At 41.7% G+C, this 26,985-nt stretch overlaps 1 protein-coding gene across 1 annotated transcript in view; it reads left to right on the forward strand.

Moving 5' to 3' along the window:
* Nucleotides 1–26,985, forward strand: part of SFI1 (SFI1 centrin binding protein) — a 77,213-nt gene that overhangs the window by 31,591 nt on the left and 18,637 nt on the right. The window contains 7 exon segments of the mRNA XM_046640061.1: nt 7,646–7,802; nt 9,096–9,257; nt 11,109–11,179; nt 12,215–12,307; nt 14,331–14,428; nt 15,782–15,848; nt 21,222–21,352. Of these exon segments, the coding sequence (XP_046496017.1) occupies nt 7,646–7,802; nt 9,096–9,257; nt 11,109–11,179; nt 12,215–12,307; nt 14,331–14,428; nt 15,782–15,848; nt 21,222–21,352 (779 nt within the window).

Consider the following 26,985-nt stretch of genomic DNA (forward strand, 5'->3'; position numbering starts at 1 on the left):
TCCTCTACTTTATATGTGGGATGCCTACCACAGCATGGCGTGCCAAGTGGTGCCATGTCTGCACCCAGGGTCTGAACCAGCGAACCCCAGGCCACCAAAGTGGAACATGCGAACTTAACCACTGTCCCACTGGGCTGGTCCCATGTGGCAATCTTAACATCTGTGACAGTCTTCCCCTACTTTGTATGTGGGATGCTGCCACAGCATGGCATGATGAGCAGCGCATAGGTCCATGCCTGGGATCCAAACCTGTGAACCCTGGGCTGCAGAAGCAGAGTGCGCCACCCTAACCACTATACCACCAGGCTGCCCCTGAATGTTTTTAGTAATAGCAGGTTTTCATGGTTTGAGGTTGGATTTAACCTTATAAAACAGCCAAAAGTCACTCAGAATCAAATCCAATGAAAAATATGAGTAATTAGGATGATATTGATATGGACCAAAAGCTGTATGACACTTAAGACCCAGATTTTATCGTGTGGATTATAAGTAGTAAGGCCTTGTGTCTGATAAGTACCATATGGTTTACCAAGAACCTGCACTTAAGTCATTTCTCTCAATCTTCATAACATCTCTGAACTAGGCAGGCCAGGCATCATGAGATGTGTGAAATTCTTTAAAATTAAATTTACGTACTTCAAACATAGGAACGTTAAATATAAAACATTTATAAAAGTATTAACAGACATCCAAGTACCCCTGCCTAGATTTAAAGGCTGCTAGCATTTTCCAAACTTGCCCCAGAATTTAATGTAATGGACATTGCTGGAGCCCTACCATTCCTCCTTTCTGCCACCTTTCCTCCTCAGAGAGAGCCCCTACCCTGATACTGATGTCTTCATTCTTTTTTACTTGTAAAAATGTGTGCATTTGGGGCTGACCCTGTGGCCAAGTGGTTAAATTTGTGCCCTCTGCTTTGGTGGCCCGGGGTTTCACTGGTTTGGATCCTGGGTGCACACATGGCACTGCTCATCAGACCATGTTGAGGTGGCGTCCCACATACCACAACTGGAGGCACTCACAACTAGAATATATGACTATGTACCCCGGGGGGTTTTCGGGAGAAGAAGAAAAAAAGAAAAAAAAGATCTGCAACAGATGTTAGCGCAGGTGCCAGTCTTTTTTTAAAAAAAAGTGTACATTCATATCCATAAAGAATAAGTCATCTGCGGCTGGCATAGTGGTTAAGTTTGCATGCTCCGTTTTGACAGCCCAGGGTTCGTGGGTTTAGCTCATGGGCATGGACCTACACACCACTCATCAAGCCATGCTGTGGCAGTGTCCCACATACCAAATAGAGGAAGATTCGCACAGATGTTAGCTCAGGACAATCTTCCTCAAGCAAAAAGAGGAAGATTGGCAACAGATGTTAGCTCAGGGCCAATCTTCCTCATTAAAAGAAAAGAATAAATCTTCTGGCTTTGTGTAGTTAGTAAATTTATGAATGATGTCATACTGTACATTTACTTTGCAGCTTGCTTTTTTCATGCAGCAGTGTATTTCTGAGGTTTATCCATGTTGATATAGAGATCTATTAACTATATATAATATGCCATTGTATGAATAAGGCACAGTTTATCTGCTCACTATTCGTGGACTATTGATGACTTCTTTTTGCAATTACAGCATTGCTGCAGAGAACATTCTTAAACATATATCCTTGTGCAAGAGTCTGCAAGTTTCTCTAGTCCAGTTCCTAGAAGTGAGATTGTTGAGTCATTGAGTGTTTATCTCTTCATCCTTATTAAGTATTGCCTAGTTGCTCTCCAGGGCTGTGCTAATTCATGTGCTGACGTTTCAGTTCCCTTTTCTTCAGCCTCACGGGCACTTTACATTACCAGACTTGGTCATTTTAACCAATTTGGTAGATGTGAAGTGATAGTTCATTGTTGCTTTAGTTTATATTTCACTGATTCCTGGTGAGCATCTTTGTAGATGCTTATTTGCCATTTCTGCTTTTGAGCTTGTTTACATCCCTCACTCCTTTTTTTCTGTTAGGTTATTTGGCGTTTTCTTACTGATTTTGTGGACATTGTCGTAGATTCTGCTTACTGATTTTTTTACTGTCATGTACGTTGCAGGTACTTTCTTCCAGCCTATACCTTGTTTTTTCGCTTTGTTTATGGTGCCTTTTTTTAATACAGATGTTATTAATTTCAGTGTAGGCTAATTTATTCTTTTATCTTATGGTTTGGTCTTTAATACATCTTGGATTTAATTTTATAAATTGTGTGAAACGAGGTCTTAGTTTGTCGTTTTCCATATGGATAATTAATTGCTGCAGCACTATTTACTGATTAATTCATCCCTCTTCTTTTTTATGCTGATTATTAATTCACCTCTGTTATAGAGCAAGGTCCCATTTATTCATCTGTTCTGGACTCTCCATTCCATTGGTCTGTTTGTCTGTCTCTGAGCCAATACCACACTGTTTTAATTATGATTTAATGAAACAGGTAGGAAAGAGCACAGGTTCGCTAGTCAGACTTCCCAGGTGGAATTCTGCCTCATCACCTGTTAGCTTTGAAGATTAAGTGTGATGATACATATAATAGGCTTAGAGCAATGCCTGGAATATGGAAATGCTCCGTAAATGCTAACTGTTTATTACTATTCCTGCTGTTACTTATATAGCTCCTAAGTTTTTATATATGGAAAGGGATATTTTTTATTCTTGTTCTTTTTAAAAATTGTCTTGGCTCTTCTCTTTTACTCTTTCTGACTAATTTTAAGATCAACTTGTCAAGTTCCACAACAAAGCCTACTAGGATCTTTATTATAATACACTGACTTTTTACATTAGATTGGGGAATATTGTCATGTTCGCAATACTGAGTCATCCCGTCCGTGAACTTGATATCTCTTGTGACGTAATGATGAGCATGAGAGGGAGAGTAGGAAGGATTAGGTCATGAGGTAACAAGAAGGCAGACTGTAGGCCCTTGCAGGCTGTGCCCAGAAAGCCTTTGGCTCTCATTCCAGGGGAGGTGGGAAGCTGCTGGCTTTGAACTGACGAATGATATGATTGCACCTCCCTCTTACCAGGATCCCTCTGGTTCATTGTGTGCTGTCTTTTTGGTAAGAGAGGGAGCGAGAGATATGAGATTTTGTGTTTGTATTTTTAAAAAGAACTAATGGAAAAATAAACCAAAGCTAACAAAAAGTGATTACCTATAGTGGGAGTGGGGGAACAGTGTGGGAACGAAGTACTTCTGTGAATTTACTTTGTTACGTAGTTTTAACTTTGGAACCATGTAAATATTTTACATAATTGAAAAACAAAGTAAATTAAAAAGGAGAAAAGCATTCCCTAGGATTTTAAAACACACTAAAAAACATATCAAGTTCATGGCAATGACTACACAGAGAAAATCATCACTTTAAGTAACTTTAAATACAATATTTTGACTGTTCATCCCTAGTGGGATGTATTTTAAGGACACAAAGGACTGCTAAGAAATCTAAAACTGCATTCAGTAGTCTTATTGTTAGTAGCAGGTTTAGAATTATTATGTTGAAACTATTAAAGCTACATTGTAAGATAAAGCAGTAACTATGGCAGTGTTTTTAGGAATCATGGTTTTCAGTGTAAAAGAAAAGGTTACAGGTATAAAATCAAAGAAGTTAAATAAAAGCCCTGTAATCTGAAATTGGAAAGGTAGATATCAATATGAACTCATGATATTTTTTTAACCCCCCAAAAAAGTATTTCTAACTCTATTTACTCTAAAGACTTAGAAGCAGTGGCCATAATATAGCCATTCAGCATCCCCAATGCCCAAGTTGTGGTCTCAACTATTTCCCACTAAAAGGAAGTGAGGCTTTTTGGACAAATGGCTAATTCCAGGTCTAGAGCATGAAATAGACATCCTAAGCCCAGGATATGGTGTGCTGAAAAGTGAGGAAATTAACAAAGGTTAATGGGGTTGTGTCAGAAGGACTTCAGAGCCAATTCAAAAGGGCTCCTATAGACTTAAGATAGAACAATTTGAGCGTCAAAAAGAATAATGACTGCAATGGATTGAAAACATATCAAACATATAAAAATTCATGCATTCATAACGAGAAAAAAAGGAACTCATTGGTCACAATTTTGGGTTGTTAGAACATTAACTTAATTCTCTGAAAATTAATGAAAACAAAAGTCAAGCATTTATCCTGTCTTTTCTGTACAAACTAATTAACCCTCTGAGAAGCCAGAGGGTTCTTGAGAGAGTAGCCTTCTTTGTAGAATTCCAGTTAATGAATGCAGGAGTATTAGAATTAGAAAATTGCTATCTTGCCACCCCCAATGAGAAAAATGGATCTAGGCAGCAATCACTAGCTGAAAAGATGACGGAGAAGTGTAATGGAAGGATCAGACTAATGCCACCCGAAGCTACTGAACATCAGCATTGCTGAAACTAAGGCAGCCGCCCGTCGTGTGCCTCATGACCCAGTGGAATGGAAAGTACCCAGTGACACTCAGGAAGTGTTCTTACCTAAAAGTTTGAACGTGACTCCAACCAAACCTAACATGAGTCTGTCAGTTCATGGGAAATGCAGGGACAAGGAGAATTACAGCCTTAAGGAGATGACCAGCCAAATCTAAAATGTGGGACATTTTAAAGGATAAATGACCTGGTTTCTCTAACAAATTGGTGACATTCTGAAAGAGAAATAAGGTAGGGAGGGAAATTGTTATGTAACATGGATAGATTTAAGTGATGTAACAACCGAAACAAGTGAACAAGGACCTCTCTAGGTGTTGTGTTAAGAAGATCAAGGATAAAGGCAGGGAGAACAGTAAAGAAGCTGTTACAAAATTCCAGGTGAGATTTTGGACAAGGATGATAGCAAGATGATGTTGGATTCTGGATATGTTTTGAAGGTATTGCCAATAGGATTTGCTAATGGATGGATAAGATGTGAAGTTTCAGAGAAAGAGCTCAAGATGACGCCCAGGTTTTTGGCCTAAGTAACTGGAACAATGGAATTGCCATTTTCTGAAATGAGGACGATGGGGGCAGAAGCAGATTTGTGGGGAAAGATTAGGAAGAGCTCCATTCTGAGCTCTGTATCTTCAGCCTAACAGACCTTTTGAGTATCCAGGAGATGTCAAGGAGGCCGTTGGATATATGTGTAGGGTATTGAGGATGAGTCTAGACCTGAGATGTAAATTTGGGAGTCCTCAGCATGCAGATGGTTCTTAAGCCACAAGACTAGGTGAAAGCACAAAGGGGGTGAGTGTAGCTAGAGGACAGGTTCCAGGACTGAGTCTGTGAGGTGAAGAGGTGGGAATCAGCAACGGGAACAGAGAGGCACCTGAGGTATCCTGGAAGCCAGGCGAAGGGGGCGTGATCAGCTGTGTCAGATGCCTCTGGCAGGTCAAGAAAGGTGAGGACTAAGATTTGACCTTTGGATTGAGCAACGTGGAGATCTTGATAAGAGCAGTTTCAGTAAGCCTGATGGGGAGAGAGTTCAAGAAAGCCTGCCTGGTTGAAGATAAGTTAGAAAATAGCTCTTTTGAGGAGTTTGGAAAGGAAAGGAAACAACTCAAATGTTAACTGGATGGCAAAATGTGGTCTGGAGAGGGGTGTTGGTTGGTTGGTTTGGAATCACTGATTTATTCTTTTCAGGTAGTATTTTTGTGACAGAATCTTTTTCTCTGACTTTGTTTTTGACAAATACCAAATCACAGAAAAGGTGGCTACTGTATACTCTTCACTAGTTTAACCCATTGTTAACATCTTGCCACATGTGCTTTATTTCTATAAGTATCAATATATTTCTTTCATTTCCTGAGCCACTTAAAAGTTGTAGACATGGGACTGGCCCAGTGGTGCAGTGGTTGAGTTTGCGTGCTCTGCTTTGGTGGCCCGGGTTCACAGGTTTGGATCCTGGGTGCACACCTAGCACTGCTGGTCAAGCTGTGCTGTGGTGGCATCCCACATAAGATAGAGGAGGAAGGGCCGGCCCCGTGGCCAAGTGGTTAAGTCCGCGCACTCCGCTGCAGGCGGCCCAGAGTTTCGTCAGTTCGAATCCTGGGCGCAGACATGGCACGGCTCATCGAGCCACGCTGAGGCTGCATCCCACATGCCACAACTAGAAGGACCCACAACTAAGAATATACAACTATGTACCCGGAGGCTTTGGGGAGAAAACGGAAAAAAATAAAATCTTTAAAAAAAAAAAAAAAAAAGAGGAGGATTGGCATAGATGTTAGCTCAGTGACAGTCTTCCTCAAGCAGAAAAGAGGAAGATTGGCAACAGTTGTTAGCTCAGGGCCAATCTTCCTCACAAAAAATAAATTAAAAACAAAAGCTGTAGTCATTAAGTTTACCCTAAATACTTCAGTTTATATCTCCTAACAAGAAGGATGATAACCACAATATTATCATATCCCAGAAATTTAATATTGATATGATAATATCTAAAATACAGTTCATATTCGAACTGTTTATTGTTGCAGTTTTAGTGTCAGGTCCCGGGTCCAATCAAAAGTCACTCACTCCTTTTGGTTGTCACATCCCTAAAGGGATTCTTTTTTTTTTTAGCATGGGAGGAATAATAGCCCATCCATATACTGATTTTGAAAATCTAGTAGAGAGTGAGAACTGATGATGCAGTAGGGGGAAATTGCCAGAGTGATAAACCTGAGAAGGTGAGAGAAGATGGGATGTACCCTTAGTGGGGGATGGCACCTTCGATGGCAGCATGAACTGTTTATCCAAAGGAACAGGAGAGAGGGCAGAGCCTGGGGCAGCTGGGTGGGTAGATGTGAGGGGAGCTTGAGAAAATTCTGTTTTGATTGCTTTTATTTTCTTGGTGAAATAGGAAGAATGATATTCAGCTGAGAGGAAGGAAAGGAGAAGAGATGGTACAGGTTTAAGAAAAGAAGGTATGGAGTTGTCGTCTAAGATAGCCATCTTCAAACTAGGGCATGCATATTGCTGAGCATACACGAGGACTTTCCTAAGGGTGCATGTTTATGGATAGTCTTAAGGGGATCTGTCTGTAGACCCTCAGTTTCTGTAGGTATGCTTCTGGGAAATTAATGTGCCTGAAAAAGGGCCTCTTGACAATAGGCTTCCTCCCACTTTGGAAGAAACGGCAGATCCTCGACTATCCCACATCTGAATTAATTATATCACCATTTGGCTTGTCCCTGCTTCTTGTCTACTGATTGATTTTATTATTCCTCTTTTTTGTTGTTGGTCTTAATCCAGAAAAAAAATTACTTTGTGGAAGCTGAATGTGCTTCCTCTTTTTTTTCTTTCTTTCTTTCTTTTTTTGGTGGGGAAGATTGGCCCCAATACCTAGTTGTAAGTCCTTCTAGTTCTTCTGTGTGGGATGTCACCACAGCATGGCTTGATGAGTGATGTGTAGGTCCACACCCAGGATCTGAACCCGTGAACCCTGGGCTGCTGAAGCAGAGCACGTGAACTTAACCACTATGCCACCAGGCCTGCCCTGAATGTACTTCTTAAAAATCTTTTCACCCCAAATCCCCATAGCTTTATGATGCTGCTTGGGGATTGCCACTTTCCTCATTTCTCATTTTAGCCTTTTCAGGGTATGTCTGTCTGTTTCCCTTTTCCCTCATCTTTTCTTCACCTCTGTTTTCCTGCCTCTCCTTCGATCGTTATTTTTTCTCTGTTTTCAGGCTTGGTCACAGTGGCAACAACAACTTCTATGTGTCCGGAGGGAGAGAAGGAAGGTAGTCTCTGCAGTAAAACACCATCAGCACTGGCAAAAGTGGAGATCCCTGAAGGCCTGGCTTGAGTACCTGCAGGGCCGCAGAGTGAAGAGACAGTGGAAAGGTGAGCGGGGAGTCCCGGGCTCTAGGGACAGAGGGTCGGGTCACAATTTCACTCTCCTGCTGCCAGTGAAACTAATTTATTAGGAGAGATATAACCATATTACACCACAGATTTAGGAAAACGGAGGAAAATGCATCATCCTTGATTCATACTTAAGATATTTCCTTCTGACCTTTTCTTCTATGCATGTATTTTATTCATTGGGATTTTAATTATGCTGTAAAATCTGTGATGATTATGATTAATATGATACATACAATTTTGTACCTTGCTTTTTTCACACGACTGATCAACACTTTCCTATGTCTTTATTCTTCATAAATGTTACTTTCTTAATGATTGTTTTTTATAGGATGGCTTACCTTAATCTACTCAGCCATTCTTCTCTTGATGGATATTTGGATTATTTCTGTCTGTCACCAATTATGCAAATATGTGTGATTCATGATGTTGAGTTTTTTGAACACTTCTCATTGTTTAGTTTCCCAGTGAGAGTTCAGAAGTACTAATACATTGGTCGTGATCATCGGTACTCTTTGTGTTTTGGTCTCTTGAGCCTACGCAGAAATGGGTCAAGCAGTGTGCTAGACACTGGCTTAGGCTCTCCGGCTTTCACCTAGGCCTCCTGCAGAAATCTCCTAGGCTGCCAACACTGTCCCTTGGGAGAGTTTGAATGTGTCCGTTTGAGAATAGTGACAGGGGACCAACTGTTTGGATGTCCAAGCTTGGAAAGTGAGGGCATTAAGCTATTCACCATGATGAGCTGCAGACTAACGGTGCCTCCACTTACAGCATTTGAATTCCAGCAGCGATTCCCTTCCACTTCCTGAACTTAAGCTCATCAGGCTATTAGCTAATTAGTGTTAAAAGGAAATGAAGCTGGCAGCCTGGATCAGCCTGGCTGAAAGCTCAAAAAAGCCTTTGCCAGCATGTTGATGAGTTGTGTGTCATTGACTCAGTCCCTAAAGTCCTATCCGGGAGACGTCAGTAAAAAGGCAAAAGTAAAACGAAGACTTTGAAAGCAACAGTCGCCATTCCTGCTCACCAGTAGCTAACTAGGAGCCCCAGCTGTTTGATATAACCCTTTTCTCTTTCCTTGGAGAGAAGAGATGTAGCTAAGGGATTCCTAATAACCCTACCATGTTTAGAAAACTTTTATTCTAGGATTCTTTGTGAGAGCAGCCTTGAATTCCTGCTGTCTGCCAGTAGTGGGGTTCGGCTTGTTTTAAAGATGCTTCCAGCTCATCTCCCAACCTTACGGGGGCAGCACGTAAGTCATTTTCTCTATTGCAGAGATGGCTCAGCAATTCCACCGTGTCACTGTGCTCCACACACACTTCTGTGATTGGCAGTGGGCCTGGGAGCGAAGGAAGAGCTTGTACACCCACCACACACGTGTGATGGGGCTGGCCAGGAGGATGGTGCTGTGGCGGGCCTTTACTCACTGGAAACACTGTATCCTTTTCAACCACCCAGCTCTGTCCACTCCCGCAGCCAGGACAGCCTGAGCTCAGCCAGGACAGCATGAGCTCAGCAGCCTGTAATACAAGAGTCAGGAGATAGGTGGGAAATGATTACTGAACAGTTTAGGAAGTCCTGATCTCTGCTGACTTCTTAAAAATTTTTGTTTGAGAACAGTCACACCAAAGAGTGTATACAACATAAATTTACAGTATAAAGAATAATAAAAGAATACCTATGTATCCACCACTCAAAAAATACAACATTGCTAACACCCTTGTCTGCTCCTCTTTGTTGCATTCTCTTTCCTGCCCCTCAGAGGTAATCCTGCTGTCCTGAATTTTGTGTTATCATTTCATTGCTTTTCTCTACCCATTAGGCAGTAGAAGTGGCCACAGCCACTTCTGTTTCAGAAATTTGTGTCATCGTTTCTGTTTCAGAAAGCCGCCTGTTCTTGGTGGCTCTATCGTTATGATCATGGCTTCCATTTGTTGAGCTTTTACTATGTGCAGACGTTATGTATTATCTCCTTAATCCTTGCAACAACCCTATGGAGTAGGTGTTACCATCTCCATTCTACACATGAGGAAACAGAGATTCAGGGGGGTTAAGTGATTGTCAAAGTCACAGCGAGTCATTGGCAGAGCCAGGAGCTTTAACCTAGGCCTTTGACTCCGGTGCACATGTTCTTAGTCACTGCCCCTGCTGCACTCGGTGCCCAGGTGTGGTGATTTGGATTGCCCTGGGTGTTCAGCAACACATTCATTTGTTCATCGGACTCTTGCTTTGTTTTAAATTCCTGCCTAAGGAATATGGGGAAACTCAAAGACTAATAGTAGTTCATTGCCCAGTAGGGAAAATACACTTGAAAATGGGTCTTTACAGTATGGTGTGATAAGTGCTATCATCAAGTTTTGTGTCAAGTCTTGCGAGGGCTACTGTGGAGATTCAGCCAAGGAGGTGATGTTTGAGCTGAATTTAAGTCTTAGGAGATGATAGGTTCGCCAGGCAGAGAAGTCAAGAAGGGCGTTTCAGGTGGAAGGAATGGCATTTACACAAGCAGAGATAAGGAAAAGCATCCAAGGATGGTGATGGGTCTCTAGTGAGCTGTGGGGTGTGGCTGGCAATTGGGTAGTACAGGTAGAGGCAGGCTGGGGACCAGCTTGTAGAGCCCTTGTGTGCGGTGGTCAGGAATTTGGGCCTTAGCCTTATGGCACTGGGGATCCTCTGAAGGTTTTTAACAAGAGAAGTAATACAGCAGATTTGTAATTTAGACAAGATAAGTCTAGACTATAGGAGTGAAGCTAGCATGGGGAGACTCTCTTACCAGTCTGTGTGAGGGACAAGTTAAATGACTGCAGGGTGTTGGGGGCGGAGACAGAGGAACAGGAGTGATTTAGGAGGAGAGCAGATGGACTTGGCGACCAAGTAGATGGAAGGAGTGGGAGGAGAAAAAGGTTGAAAATAACTCCAAGGTTTTTAGCTAAAACATCTGACTGGATTGTGATGCCAAACAGAATGCAGGAGAAGAAGCAGATTCTGCTTTAGTTATGGCGATTTTGAAATGTTTACTGCAGTTGGTGGCAATTCATCTCCACTGTTTTTTGCCTCTCCTGAAGTAAGCATCAGAGGGGAGAAAGGCAAGGCCAGCTGTTTGATAAGCGCCTCACATGGTTTCCCTTTTCCCCACTCTTCATCTGGTCACCAGAGGAAACAGAGGTGAACATCAGCCCGCCTGGTATGCCCTTTACCCCCTGCAGCCAGGACCCTTCCGATGGGTCACTAGGATCGCACTGTGTGGGGATGGGAACCTTGTTGAGATGAGAGGCCTTAACTCCATGGCAGACGTGCTGCTATGTGCTGAAGAAGCTGCCCAGTGGAAGGTGGCAGAAGAGCACCATAGGTGCAGCTTGCTGGTAAGAGCCGCAGCCTCGAAAGGCTCCTCTTGTCAACTTTGCTCAGGCATCCACTCTTGGGGGACCCGGACCCACATCATGCTCTTAAAGTGTGTCTGGTTATGTGGTTAGCTTCAGTCATGAAGCCCTCCTTCATTGTGGGTGTCCCTGTTTTCCTTTTGGATCAGAGATGGTAATAGTGTGAGGTCAGGGGGGTGCAGAGCTGTAAGGGAAACTTAGAGGTGATCTAGTCCTGGGGTTTTTTACATGACGGGCCCCATTTTTAATAGTGGAAACCTAGTCTGTGAAATCGGTCAAAGTAAAGATGCTGAGGGTGAAGCAAGGTGCGGGGAGTAGTCCCCGGCTACTCTGTTCTACCGCCTACTCTCCCTCACCCTCACCACACGAGCCGGTCTTCAGACACTTTCAGGAGCCTCTGGGGTTCCACAGAGCGCAATATGAGAACGCCTACTTGCTTCACTTCTGTCTCAGAAAACTGAAGCCCAGGAGGTGGGGAATGGGCTTTGCTTAGTTCGCATGTGAGGCGTTATTGACAGAGCTGGAGCCAGGCCGCATGTCCTACCCTACCGCAATCCCCCACTCACCAAGGATTCCTTCTCTTCCGGTCTACTTGTGTAAAACTGCATTTATAACTGTGTAACTATATGCGTTGACCCCCACATGGTAAAAAAACAAAACACCATAGGCTAAAAGTCTGTTTTCTGAGAGGCGAAGTTGGTGTTTTTAACCTTTGTCTGTAGCGTTCCCCTCTGAGTCACCGGGACCTCTCCTGATCAGAGGTGAAGGTGTGTTTGTTCCTGTGCAGGGTCTGTGGACAGCAGGGAGTGGTTCGACAGCTATTTATTAAGTGCCTACTGTGTGAGCCGGCTCGTATCAGGCTCCCAATTGAATCTCAAAGCAGAGAAACACTCTCAGGGACATGGGAGCAGCTGTGGACAGCCATGAGTGAGCTGCTTGCCACTGGATCCGGGCACTGCTCTTGTTTTTACGAACACTACTGATTTGTAACAATTGTGTCCTTTCTTTATTTCACAGCACTTTTGCTTTAGAGCCCTAAAAGACAATGTGACCCGTGCCCACCTCCAACGAGTAAGAAGGAATCTCGCTCACCAGCAGCGTGATGTCATGGTAAGGGGTCATCTTCTGTGTCAAGGGACCTGTGCTGAGGGCCATTCTCTTTTCTTTAACTTTTGTGTTTAGAGATTTGTCCAGACCTTTAGACTCCGAAACCTTAGTGTCCGTTTTCATTAGTAATCCATACCTGCCGATAGGGAAACTTGTTTTTTCCTGTTCAGTCATTTTTTATCTGTTTGCTAAGAAAATTGATAGTTGAATCAGAGGTCAAGGACTGTGGATTCCAACCCTGACCCAGGGAATACACATTAAGTCTTGCATTCCAGGAGGCTTTGTTTTCGCGTTTGCACTGTAAATCTATTGTCTTCAGTGGTTTATTTACCTGGAGGGCAACAGACAATCTATCTTCACTTGTAGCTTACGTTTCTGGGTGTAGAAGGATGAGATTTTTTTCTCTGTTTTTAAATTATGAAAATATTCAAATGTACAGAAAAACATAAAGGCTAGTATAATAAATGTCGATGTACATTTCATCTATATTCAATAATTGTTAATGTTCACTTCTTTTTTTGTTGTTGAATTATTTCAAAGTAAATTATAGACATCATGACACTTTACACCTAAACATATCAGCATGTCACCCAAAAATAAGAACATTTTCTTACATAACCACAGTATCATTATCATCCCCAACAAAATGAACCATGTAATTCCTTAATTTTATCCAATACGCAGCCCATAGTTAAATTTCCACAGTTGCCCCCAAAATGGTTTTATAGCTGTTTTTTTAAAATCAGGATTCACTTAAGGATTGACTGCTCACTACGTTTGGTTGTCTCTTACGACTCTTTGTAACAATCTCCCCACTCCCCACTTCTTTTGTTTAACGTGTTTATTTTTTAATTGTGATAAAATACACATAACAAAATTTATCATCTTAACCATTTTTAGGGATACAATTCAGTGACATTAAGTACCTTCACGTTGTTGTGCAACCATCACTTCTCCAGAACTTTTTTCACCTTGCAAAACTGAAACTACCCATTAAACAGTACCTCCCCATTCTCCTTCCCCCCAAGGCCCTGACAACCACCATTAGGTACCTCATATTTACAGTATTTGCCCTTTGGTGACTGGCTTATTTCACTCAGCGTAATGTACACTTTTTTAAAAATGTCATTGACTTTTTGAAAAGGAAGGCCAGTTATTTTGTACAATGTTCTGTATTCATGATTTATCTGTTTTGTTTCCTTTCAATGACATTTGATTTTCATTTTTTCTATGTAGCTCCTATAAACTAGAAGTTAGATCTAAGGGCTTGATTAGATTGAAGTGAAACATTTTTTGGCAAGACTGCTTCATAGACAATAATGTGTGATAAGATCCGTTTTAATTTCTAAAATGGCATTGTCTTCCATGAGGCCCAGATTAGAAATAGCTTCTTCATTCTGATTTCCATAGACTGGAAGATCCATCTTTTTGCCATTATATTGGCCCAGAATAGCTCCATATATCTTTGTCATTAGTGCCGTCAGATCGATTCCGATTCCTAGTGACCCTGTGTACAGCAGAGTGGAACCGTGCCCGGTCTTTTTGTGCCATCCTCTCATCTTTCAGTGCCGTATCAGACAGTGCTCTGCTGCTATTCGTAGGGTTTTCATGGCCAGATCCTTCTTCCTAATCTGTTTAATCTGGAAGCTCTGCTGAAATCTGTCCACCGTGGGTGACTGCTGGTATTTGAAGTACTGGTGGCAGAGCTTTCAGCATCACAGCAACAGGCAGCCACTACAGTATGGCAACCGACAGACAGGTGGTGTGGTTCCCTGACCGGGAAATGAACCTGGGCTGTCGCGATGAGGGCGCTGAATCTTAACCACTAGACCACCAGGGCTGGCTTCCATATAGCTTAGCCATAATTATTTTGCAAGCCTGTTATATATCGGGTGGTCCAAACTAAGGTAATTCCTGCTTTAGGGGAGCTTACAGTCTTTTGGAGTAAGGATTTGCTAACAGGTTAAGAAAGATCGTTTTACCTTTTGCCTTCATAAACTGTCATGTTCTTCCTGTTTTGCTTCAGCTGCTGCACAGGTTCTGGAACCTCTGGCAGTCTCGGATTGAGCAGAGGGAGGAAAGAGAGCAGCTCCCCTTGCTGCATGCTGCCTGGGACCACTACAGGTAGGGACTCTGGCCTTCTCCTCGAGCTCTCCAGGGACACGTTGTGATCAACTCACTGTTCTCCAGGAGTGATCATTTGCCCTTCCATGCGTTATTGGGGCTGATTCATAAAGGCCCTGCTGTAAACCAGAGGTTCTTGAGCTTGCATTTTTCTTTTGGCTGATGAGATGAGAGGTAGAATGAGGATGTTTGTACTAGTTCTTGGCCACCATAGTCTTAAATATGTGCGTGTTAGCTCACTGCCTCAGTCCTTCAGGCTTTAGCATTGTTCATGTCTTAAAATGTATGCATCGAAAGTGTTAAAGAGAAGGCTCAGGCCAGGTGAATATTTATGGTTTGGTCTCCAGGGTGCAGAGGGTGTCCTCAGTGTTTTAGAGTTAATCTTCAGGTAAATAAATAAAAGCACCACTTGTCCATGAGGAAAACTCAGAATGTATAGGAAAGAAGTTATAAAGTGAAAAATAAAAGCTGCCTGGATCCCTCCCTCTGACCCCTTAGTCTTACTCTTCAGAGGTAACCACTATTCACTGTCTTGCTGCCAGAAATGTTCAGTATACCCCCTCCTCAATAGTATAATCAACTTTGCATAGTTATGAGTCCAATTTTGGAGCATTTCTTAGTGGCTCACTGAGAATCCCAATATTTAACTGACTCGTTTTGGAGTTGTCAAGATATATCATTATTCTAAAACTTGGTTTACAAAGCTGAATGTGGTTCTCACTCTCCAAATCACTGTGTGAAAGGAGCATGTCACAGATCCAGGTGGTCATAAGCGCAGAGTTTGGCCATAAAATCAGAAGGATATTTGAGGAATTTCATACATATTTCCTAAGTTCCAGAGACACTGTGCTTGGTGGTCTAATTAGATTTACAAGAAAGTTGTCAGAATTTTTTTTTTTTTAAGATTTTATTTTTTTTTCCTTTTTCTCGCCAAAGCCCCCCAGTACATAGTTGTATATTCTTTGTTGTGGGTCCTTCTAGTTGTGGCATGTGGGACGCTGCCTCAGCGTGGTTTGATGAGCAGTGCCATGTCCGCGCCCAGGATTCGAACCAACGAAACACTGGGCCGCCTGCAGCAGAGCGCACGAACTTAACCACTCAGCCACGGGGCCAGCCCCAGTTGTCAGAATTTTTGAGCAAACCATAGTCCAAAATCAAGGGTTGACAGATTTCATGTTAGATATCAGATTCTTATTTCCCTTTCTTCCAGAATGAAATAAGTGAACCAGTGGGGTGCCTTTAACGCCTAAGGTGTAACTACACCCGAAATTACCTGCCTTAAAAACAAAAAAAAAATTGAAAAAACCTCTGAAACCTGAAGACAGTACCTTAGTGTTCTGTGTTTTATTTCAGAATAACATTGCTATGCAAGTGTATCAAGTTGTGGTTACAGTGTACTCAGAAGAGGCGATACAAGCAGGTATGGAGTACTTCATAGCAGACAGCTCTGCTGGCTTACATTCTTCGATCCATTTGCTTTGGAAAGGTTCTGATTTGGAAGGGAGGGTGCTGTAAAAAGCTCAAAGGTATTTCCCCCATTCCCTCGAGTGATGTTGGAAAGTCGGCATAACTCCCATTCCTTCATCTGCTGTGAAGGCACAGACCAAACTTCTCCTAGTTATTTTTGTGCTGGCCTCTCCACCCCTACCTCCATCTGCTGCTAGAGGCTAACACGTGAATCTAAAGATTTTGGGTGATCCCTCATAGTTTTGGGATAGAATCCATATATTTTAGAGAGGCATACAAACTCCTGTGGGAGCTGGTCCTTGTCTGTTTCCCTACCCTTTCCTGTTACCACTCTCTCCGTTCCTTCACAACTGCACTCTGGCCCATTAAACTGCCAGTCACTCCTTCCCTGAGTGTCCTCTGTGCTCTCCTGCTTCTCACTGTAACTGCAGTTCTCTGTTCCTCATAACCTTTCAGCCCAGGTGTTATCTCTTCCCCTCGCCCTGCCCCTATATCTTTATCAAAAGGTTCATCACATGGTTGTTTACTGGCTGCTCTCCCTGCCAGGCTGTGAGCTCCTTGCAGGTACAGCCTATCTCTTTCTTCTTAGCCCAGCGCAGTGTTGGCAAAAGGTAGGTGCGAAGAAGTAAGTGAACGAACCATCAAATGCACTGCCGTTGATTGCTTCAGAGTTTCTCCCGAGGATCATCTCAGTTCTTGGAGTTTGGGTGGTATTAACCCAAGGCATGTCTTGTTTTTGTGTCACCCTGGCCTTCCACATCTAGAAAATGCTTAGAATTGCTGACTTCTTTGACATCCTTAGGGGTTATGTGGCTGTTTCTAAAAGGACATGGCCACTGGGTCTCTTAAGCTCATTTAATGCAATCTCAAGAGAATGTAGAGCGAGCTTTTAGAAAAAGAATGTGAATGCCAAGGTCAAAAGGTTGTGTGTATTCACAGTGGGAAAGCAGCTGAGGGTCTCTTTTAGTTCCTTCTTGTAAAAAGAGAGTTCCTGACACTGGGACCCAGCCTTGGCAGAAGGTCAGGGGTCAGTGTTCTTATCTCTCACACTATTCCAGCATGGCCTGTGTGGTAGAAGGTCTGACAAATAGTAAAAGCTTTGCTTAGTTGTTGTTAGATTTTTTTTTCTTCTTCTTTTTCTTTTGATGAGGAATATTGACCCTGAGCTAAGATCTGTTGCCAATCTTCCCTTTTTGCATGAGAAGGACTATTGCTGAGCTAACATCTGTGCCAATCATCCTCTATTTTTTTGTTTTTGTATGTGGGACACCATCACAGCACAGCTTGATGAGTGATGTGTAGGTCTGCGCCCGGCATCTGAACCCACAAATGCCAGGCCACTGAAGCGGACCATCCGAACCCAACCAGTATGTCACCAGGCCAGCCCCATGTTGTTGGGTTTTTCTAAATCTTTAGCTGACAGTCTGAATGTAATATCTTGGTTTAGATATCCAAGGAGCACATCAGTTCTTTCTATTTTAGGGAGAAATAAAAATATTACTTATCGGTTTCTTTTTTTAAAAAAAGTGATGTATAAAGAATGGCAAAATGTTTGCTAATTGTTGAAGCTGGATGATAAGTTCATGGGGATTCATTATACTATTGCTTCCATTTTTATTTACATTTGAAAATGCCCATAAGCAATATATAGACATTATAGAAAATTTAGGAAGTGTAGGAAGACTTAAAGAATAAAAACACCCATAATCTTGCCTCTTAAGATAACATTTGGTGAGTAAACCTGGTATCTTTCTTCCTCCTTGTGGGTAGGAGTGTGTGTACCAATGTATTCACATTCACACATACATATGCATACTGTTAAGTTATCTTTTGCTATGTAAAAAAATCACCCCAAACTCTGTGGCTTAAAACGGCTTAAAACAGCCACCATTTTATTATGCTTAAGGATTCTCTGGGTCACATTGAGACAGGATATAGCAAGGATGGCTGGTCTCTCCTCCATGGTTACTGGGGCCTCAGCTGGGAAGGTTCTAATGGCAGGGGGTTGGAATTGTCTAGAAGTTTCTTCACTCACTTGTCTGGTTCCTGTGCTGGAATGACTCGAAGACTGGGCTAAATTGGGACTGTTAACCAGAGCAGCTACATGTGGCCTCTCCAAGAGGCTTGGACTACCTCACAGCATGGCGGCCTCAGGATAGTCAGACTTCCTCTCTTGCAGCTCAGGGCTCCAAAAATGAGTGTTCCGATGAACAAGACAGAAGCTGTATGCCCTTTATGATGTAGCCTTGGAAGTCACATAGTGTCCCTTTCACCATACTCTATTGGTCAAAGCAGTCACTGACCCACCCAGATTCAAGGGTAAGGGGCATAGGCCACTTCTCAGTGAAGGAGGATCAAAGAATTTGCCGTCCCGTTTTAAAAACCACCACACATACATAGATGCTTTTCCCTCCGAAGTTTTGGATCATGAAGGCATATGTATTCTTATGTCAGTTGTCTGTCTTTCTAGTGATATATCAGTGAAATATTAGTGGCCTTTTATAATTACATAAAAATTTAAAGAATCTGTATTACAAGTAAACATTATAAGCAAAATCAAAAGATCCGTCAGGGTGGGAACAATATTGATAACACACATGACAGAGGACTAGCAAATTTCTCAAGGTTCAAAAAGCCCATATATATCCCCGAGTGAAATGCTGACAGTCAGATAGTGAAACAGGCAATGGGTCTGAACATTTAGGCCGTTGGAAAAAAGTTTAGATATATATACACGTACACAGACATATACATACAAATATACACACAGGCACACTGCATTTTATTGTGCTTCGCAGACAATTCCATTTTTTTACAAATTGAAAGTTTGTGGCAACTCTGCATTGAACAAGTCTATCAGTGCCATTTTTCCAACAGCATTTGCTCAATTCGTGTCTCTGTCACTTTCTGGTAATTCTTGCAATATTTCAAACTTTTGTTATTATTTGTTATGGTGATCTGTGATCATTGGTCTTTGACAATGGTCTTTAACTACAATCAGTTACTATTGTAATTTTTTGGGGGCTCCATGAACCATGCCCCCATAAGACAGTGGACTTAATCGATAAATGTTGTGTGTGTTCTAACTGCTCCACCAACCAACAAACCGTTCCCCACCCCCGCCACCATGGCCTCCCTATTCCCTGAGACACAGCAGTATTGAAATTAGGCCAATTAATAATCCTAATGGCATCTAAGTGTTCAGGTGAAAGGAAGAGTCACACGTCTCTCACTTTTAATCAAAAGCTAGAAATGATTAAGCTTAGTGAGGAAGGCATGTGGACAGCCGAGATAGGCTGAAAGCTAAGCCTCTTGTGCCAAATAGTTAGCCAAGCTGTGAATGCAAAGGAAAAGTTCTTGAAGGAAATTAAACGTGCTACTCCAGGGAACAGATGAATGATAAGAAAGTGGAACAGCCTTATTGCTGATATGGAGAAAGTTTTAGTGGTCTGGATGGAAGGTCAGACCAGCCACAACATTCCCTTAAGCCAGAGCCTAATCCAGAGCAAGGCCCTAACTCTCTTCAATTCTATGACACTGAGAGAGGTGAGGAAGCTGTGGAAGAAAAGTTTGAAGCCAGCAGAGACTGGTTCATGAGGTTTAAGGAAAGAAGTTGTGTCCATAACATAAAAGTGCAAGGTGAAGCATAAAGTGCTGATGTAGAAGCTGCAGCGAGTTCTCCAGAAGATCCAGCTGAGATCATTAGTGAAGGTGGCTGCATTAAACAGATTTTCAGTGTAGATGAAACAGCTTTATATTGGAAGAAGATGCCATCTAGGATTTTGGTAGCTGGAGAGAATTCAATGCCTGTCTTGAAGGCTTCAAAGGATAGGCTGACTCTCCTGTTAGGGGCTGATGCAGCTGGTGACTTAAAGTTGCAGCCAGGGCTCATTTGCCATTCTGAAAGTCCGAGGGCCCTTAAGAATTATGCTAAATCTACTCTGCCTGTGCTCTATAAATGGAACAACGAAGGCTGGATGACAGCACATCTGTTTACAACATGGTTTTCTGAATATTTTAAACCCACTGTTGAGACCTAGTGCTCAGAAAAAAAGATTACTTTCAAAATATTACTGCTCATTGACAATGCTCTGGTCACCCAAGAGCTCTGATGGAGATGGATAATGAGACTAATGTTGTTTTCATGCCTGCTACCACAACATCCATTCTGCAGCTTGTAGATTAAGGAGTAATTTCGACTTTCAAATCTTATTATTTAAGAAGAAATTTTGTAATGCTATAACTGCCATAGATAGTGATTCCTCTGATGGATCTGGGCAAAGCAAATTGAAAACCTTCTGGAAAGGAGTCACCATTCTAGATGCCATGGAGAACATTCATGATTCATGGGAAGAAGCCAAAATATCAACATTAAGAGGAGTTTGGAAGAAGTTGATTCCAACCCTCATGGATGACTTTGAGGGGTTCAGGACTTCAGTGGAGGAAGTAACTGCAGTTGTGAAAATAGCAAGAGAAATAGAATTAGAAGTGGAGCCTGAAGATGTGACTGAATTGCTGCCATCTCGTGATAAAATTTTAACGGATGATGAGTGGCTTTTTATGGGTGAGCAAAGAAAGTGGTTTCTTGAGATGAAATCTACTCCTGATGAGGATGCTGTGAAGATTGTTGAAATGACAACAAAGGATTTAGAATATTACATAAACTTAGGTGATAAAGCAGTGGCAGGGTTTGAGAGGATTGACTCTAATTTTGAGAGAAGTTCTGTTGTGAGTCAGAGGCTGTCAAATCACATTCTACGGAGAAATTGTTTGTGAGAGGAAGTCAGTCGATGTGGCAAACAGCATTGTTGTCTTATTTTAAGAAATTGCCACAGCCACCCTAGCCTTCAGCAACCACCACCCTGATCAGTCAGCAGCCCTCAGCATTGAGTCAGGACCCTCCACCAGCAAAAAGGCTGAAGGCTCAGATGATGGGTTAGCATTTTTTAGCAATAAAATATTTTTTAATTAAGGTATATACATTATTTTTTTAGACATGCTGTTTCACACTTAATAGACTACAGTATAGTAAACATAATTTTTATATGCACTGGGAAACCAAGAAATTCATGTGACTTGCCTTATTGCGGGGGATCTGGAACCAAATCTGCAATATCTCTGTATGCCTGTATATGAAGATGCTTAGCCCACTTTTAATTAGAGTGAAAATTTTTTACCTGTCACATTGGAAAACATTAAAAATATTGATGTTAATCTTTTTTCTCAATTTTTTGTAGGAAGCAACCCTCCCTCGAAAGTATGACCCTGAAAGGTCATTTTTTTAAATGTAAATTACAAATAAAGATCATTCATTGTTTTACTCTAGCTGTTGCAGGCCAGAGCTGACGGTCACTTCCAGCAGAGAGCCCTGCCTGCAGCCTTCCAGGCCTGGAGAAGACTCTGGCAACAGCACCAGCAGAAAGGTGTCCTCAATGCAAGAGCAGCACGCTTTCACAGGTATGCTGTGCAGCTCCTGTCTGCCTGGGGCGGGAGTCTTCAGTCTAACTCTGTTGCCTGCACAGCCATTTGCTTTGCTTTTCAGCCTCCCAGCCCCATAGGCCCTGGTTCTTCCTGGTTTTTCAATAATGTGGGCTTGTTGATTTCATCTGGCAGGAAAAGACAGCCATTATTTCCCCCTGGGAAAACTTTTGTCCATCTTTATTGCTAGTGCTTTTGAAACAGCCTGGCTTTTATGCCCCTTCCCTCATTACAAGCCACTGTGAACTCCATTAAAGCTGCCCATTCATTAGCTTTCTGGACCAGAGCATGGTTGGACCTTGCATCGCCTTGGCAGGCATTCTTGAGTGTGATTTCCCTGAAACGCTTGGTTCCTGCTAGAGCTGGCTTTTTGAAGTCTTGAAATTATAGTCGTCAACAAAATTAGGACAGGCAAGGAGCAGAGCTACATCTTTTTAGCTCACACAGGGTCAAACTTGCCCATAGCAGGTCCTTGCTACGTGTTGGTGGAATGTGATGAAATTATTAATCGCTAACTGTGTGTCTGCCCCTGTGGTGGGCATGATGTGAGGAAAGAAAGGAAACAGCTCTATAAGCTCATTCGCTTATGGCGTCATCATCTTCATTAATTACTTCCTTCTCACAGCAGTCCTGAGAGAACAGGTTCAGAATGATAAATGACTCCCGATGCAACACAACCAGAAGTAGCAGAGCCAGGGTTTAAATTCAGATCTCCCTGATTCCAAAGCCTAAGGACTTTCTACTAGATCAAGAGGAAGATCTTTCTGATGACTTTGTAGGAACTGTTAAATCTTTGTGAGGAGATAAGACTGATAGACAAAAAACAATTGAAGAACAATACAAGAAAATAGACCCATGCGTCCTCAATTATGTCAGCCTCAAGTTCTAGAACTCGGAGCTAATGCTGAGGGAAGTACCTGGGGGAGGCTTGCTGAGAACTGAGGGACGGGAGATGGAGGGTGGGAGTGGGCAGGACGAGGAAGGCCAGACCGAGGGATTTGCCCAATCCTTCAGATAGATGATGGGCAGTTGTTTGCACAGGCACATGCGACTAGGACAGTGACTGTTTTGGAGATTGCCCTGAGTACGGTGTCCATCACCTTAGGACAGCTAGATGAGAGGGAGGGACACTCATGGGAGAAGTCGCAGTGATCTTGACTTGGGTGGACTCTGAATGCTAGTCTGAGGGCATCAGCCAGAGCTCCAGGGCTCCTCAGCACAAAGTCCGAGGAGATGTTTTTAGGGGTCAGCCACGAGGAATGGAGGCTGAGAAGCGGACAGCACTCACCTCTGTCCCTTCTCCTGCAGAAAGAGAAGCCATTCATTCAAAAAGTGGCTTCACTGTTTAAAACACGCTCACACCCACTTTGTTCTCTTTACAAGTCAAGTCATGATTGATTCTATTGCTTTTTTGTATTTTGGCCTGCCGTGAGGACCAAAAGTTGAGGGTACCTTCAAAATAGTCAAGAGGAGCTTCTAAAAAAATTCTTCTTGGGGAGCAGGCCTGATTTTACAGCTATCACTCTCGAGACGAAAGGGTAGAGGGTGAATTGGAGACAAGGAGCAGCCAGGAGGCTTGAAGGACGGCGAAGGCCTGATCTGGATCTCATTTTGGTTTAGTTGTATCTTTTTAGAAAACTTAGTTTCTCAGGTCCCTGCCTTCCTGGTTCACAAGGAAGCAGAGTGATTGAGAGCCTGGATTCAGAAGCTGGATGGGCCCAAGTTCAGACCCTTGCTTTGTCACTTGCCAGCTCTGTGACCCTGGGCAAGCCACTCAGTCTCTCTGAGCCTGTTTCCTCAAGTGTAGGATGGAGATGATTTGGTAATAGTCCTTACCGTGAGGGTTGTCATGGAAAGTAAGTGGGATAATCTATGTAAAATACAAGCTAAGTATCCAGCACAAAATATTAGCTATCCCCTTAACCCCTGGAATTGATTTGTGACGCTTACGGTAAATTAACATTCATAGATTTGGTTTGGAGTTTAGCAAATCAAAGTTCCAAATAAATATGTATATTCTATTTCTCCGTAATTCTTAGGTTTTTTCTGTGTGTGTGTGAGAGGCTTGTCCTTAAGCTAACATCTGTTGCCAGTCTTCCTCTTTTTGCTTGAGGAAGATTGTCACTGGGCTAACATCTGTAACAATCTTCCTTTATTTTATATGGGATGATGCCACAGCGTGGCTTGATGAGTGGTGCTAGGTGCCCGCCTGGGATCCGAACCTGCAAGCCCCCGGCCGCCGAAGCAGATTGTGCGAACTTAACCACTCCCCACCAGGCTGGCCCAGGTTTTTTTTTTTTTTTTTTTTAATGTCTTGAGAATACGGACAGAATCTATGGTGGAATCTGATGAATTATGACTAAAAATGGTAGTTTATTAATCCATCAGTGAAATATTATACTGAGAATGCAACAAGATTGGTTTGTCTTTTTTTTTTAATTGAGCTAAAATTTATATACAGTGCAAGGCACAGATGTTAAGTAAACTGATGAGTTTTCACAAATTATATACCTGGATAATCAACACCCCAGTCAAGATGTAGAACGTTTCCATCACCCCAGAAAGTTCCTTTATGCCCCCTTCCAGTCAGTTCCCACCTTCCATAGGTAACCACTGTTCTGATTTCTGTCATCCTGGGTTACTTTTGCGTGTTTTTGAACTTCATATATTAGGATCATACAGTATGTGCCCTCTTATGTCTGGCTTCTTTTAAAGTTCAGCATAATGTTTTTGAGATTCAGCCATGTTGTCACATGTCTCAGTAGTTCAGTCTTTTATTTGACTACTTGTATAAATATAAGGCAATATTTTGATCCATTTTAACATATAAGTTGTTTCCATTAAATTTGAGGCCATTATGGATAAAGCTGCTATGAGCATTTGTTTTGGTGGAATCTGTTCTCATTTCTCTTTGGTAGATACCTACCAGTAGATTTCTGGATCACAGGGTGGCCATATCCTTAATGTTATAGCTGGTCACAGCATTTTATACTTCCACCAGCCAACACGAGAATTCTGGTTGCTCCACATCTTCGCCAGCATTTGCTTTTGACAGTCTTTCTAATGTAGCCCTCCTGGTGGATGTGGAGTGCTGTCTCATTTCTCTGATGACTAATGGTATTGAGCATCTTGTTAAAGCCCAGTCAGCCAGGAACAAACGCCTATAGTTTTATCAGGTCAGATTGATTGCTCTGAAGGAGGGAGTTCCAGAGAGGAACTCTGAAATGCTGCTCCACCTGAAGGAAAGGAATTTGTAAGGTTTGGATTCCCACTGAAGGATTCTGAGGAGAGTCAAAGAGAAACAGGGATCAGTTTTGGATTGGTTGCTATTTCTGAGGCAAGATGAGGAGAAGTAGGGATACACTAGGGAGTACTGTTGTGGGTATCTTCAGGAATAAAGGAAAACAGCAAAGCTTGTCTGGGTATCATTGGTAAGGAAGCCAAAGAGGGGGTCCTTGTGGCATTTTACAACTGCCATGTGGACTTGGGAGAAACAATGTTTCCTTGCAGCTGGCTTTATCTGTCTGTCCTTCCAATCTGATGAATGGTAGGGCTGCTTTTACTCTTTTCAGTCTAAGCTGATTTTCATTCTTTGAATACCAGGCAGGTCTTGACACTTTCAACCTTTATCATGTCCTCATTGACCATTTGTATATCTTCTCTTGTGAAGTATCTGTTTGTCTTTTCATACCTTTTTAAAAAATTGGGTTATGTGTCTTTTATTGTTATTGATTTGTAGAAGTTCTTTATATATTCTGGATACAAGTCCTTTCTCAGATATATGTATTGAAAACATTTCCTTCCAGTATGTGGCTTGCCTTTTCATTTTCTAACAGTATTTTTTTTTATTGAGAACAAAGTAGGTGGTTATCTATATTAAAATGAATTAACATCATTTTTTGAGGAGCAGAGTGTTTAATTGTGATACAGTCCAATTCATCATTTTTTTCTTTTGTAATTAGTGATTTTTGGGTTCTCTGTAAGAAATTGTTGCCTACTCCAAGATCTCAAAAGATACTTTCCTACATTTTCTCTGGAAGCTTTATAGTTTTAGCATTTATGTTTAGGTCTGTGATCATCTTGAATTTTTTTCTGTGTATAGTGTGAGATAAGAGTCAAAGTTTTTTTGTTTTTTTTTTTTTATCTGTTTATCATGTTTTTCCAGCCCCATTTGTTGAAAAGACTTTTCATTACCCCGTTGAATTGCCTTGGCACTTTTGTTGAAAATCAATTGGTCATATAAGTTTGTATCTATTTCTGGACTTTCTCTTCTGTTCCACCTTTCTATTTGTTTATCCTTGTTCATTACCATCTACCTCAATTACTGTGTCTTTATAGTAAGTTTTGAAATCCGTAGTGAGTCCTTCAGCTTTCTTCTTCCTGGGATGTTGTTTGGGATTGCACTAAATCTGTACAGATCAATTTAGGGTAGATAGGGCATCTTAACCATATTGAAATTTCCAATAAATGGGCATGGGACACCTTACCATTTACGTAGGTTTTCTTTAATTTTTTCAGCTGTTTTTTGTAACTTGGTGTAGAAGTTTAGTATGTATTTTGTTAAAGTCCTAAATGTCTTTTTTATTTTTTTGAGGAAGATTAGCCCTAAGCTAACTACTGCCAATCTTCCTCTTTTTGCTGAGGAAGACTAGCCCTGAGCTAACATCCATGCCCATCTTCCTCTATTTTGTACATGGAATGCCTACCGCAGCATGTCTTTTGCCAAGCGGTGTCATGTCTGCACCTGGGATCCGAACCGGTGAACCCCGGGCCACCGAGAAGCGGAACGTGCAAACTTAACTGCTGCGCCACTGGGCCAGCCCCAATATCTTATTTTTTTATGCTATTGTAAATGGAATTATTTTTTAAATTCATTCTCCAGTTGTTTGTCCTAGTATATAGAAATGCAGTTGATACCTTGTGTTCCGTGACCTTTGTAAATAGTTATTAGTTTTAGTAGTTTCTTTCTCCTTCTCTCCCTTCTTTTCTTTCTTTTTTTTTAATTGCATAGAGTTGTCTGTGTAAATAATCATGTCATATGCAAATAAGGACAACTTTATCCCTTCTAGTCTGTATGCTTTTTTTGTCCTTATTGTACGGGCCAGGATGTCCAATAAAGTATTGAACAGAAGTGATGAGCTGGTAATACTTGACTTTTCCCTAGTCTTAGGGGGAAAACAAAAGCACTCAGTATTTCACCATTGAGTTTGTTACTTTTCAAGTTGCCCTTTATTAGATTGAGATTGTTCCCTTCTATTCTTAGTTTATTGGGAGTTTTTATTATGAATGTTGGTTAAATTTTGCCTAATGCTTTTTCTGCATTTATGAGATGATCATGTGGTTTTCCTGATTTTCAAATATTAAATCAACCTCATAATCCTGAGATAAACTCCACTTGGTTGTGATGTATTGCCCTTTTTACATATTATTGATTTTGATATGTTAGTGTTTTGTTAAAAAATTTTACAGGTACTTTCATGAGGGATGTTGGTCTGTAGTTTTCTTGTAATGTTTTGTCTTTATTTTCTGAAAGACTTTGTAAGATTGGTATTATTTCTTTAAATTTTTTTTTTCTGGGTATAGGTTTGCATAGGAGTTATATTTTTTTACTT

Source organism: Equus quagga, chromosome 15 (assembly GCF_021613505.1).
Source record: "Equus quagga isolate Etosha38 chromosome 15, UCLA_HA_Equagga_1.0, whole genome shotgun sequence".
Lineage (NCBI taxonomy): Eukaryota > Metazoa > Chordata > Mammalia > Perissodactyla > Equidae > Equus > Equus quagga.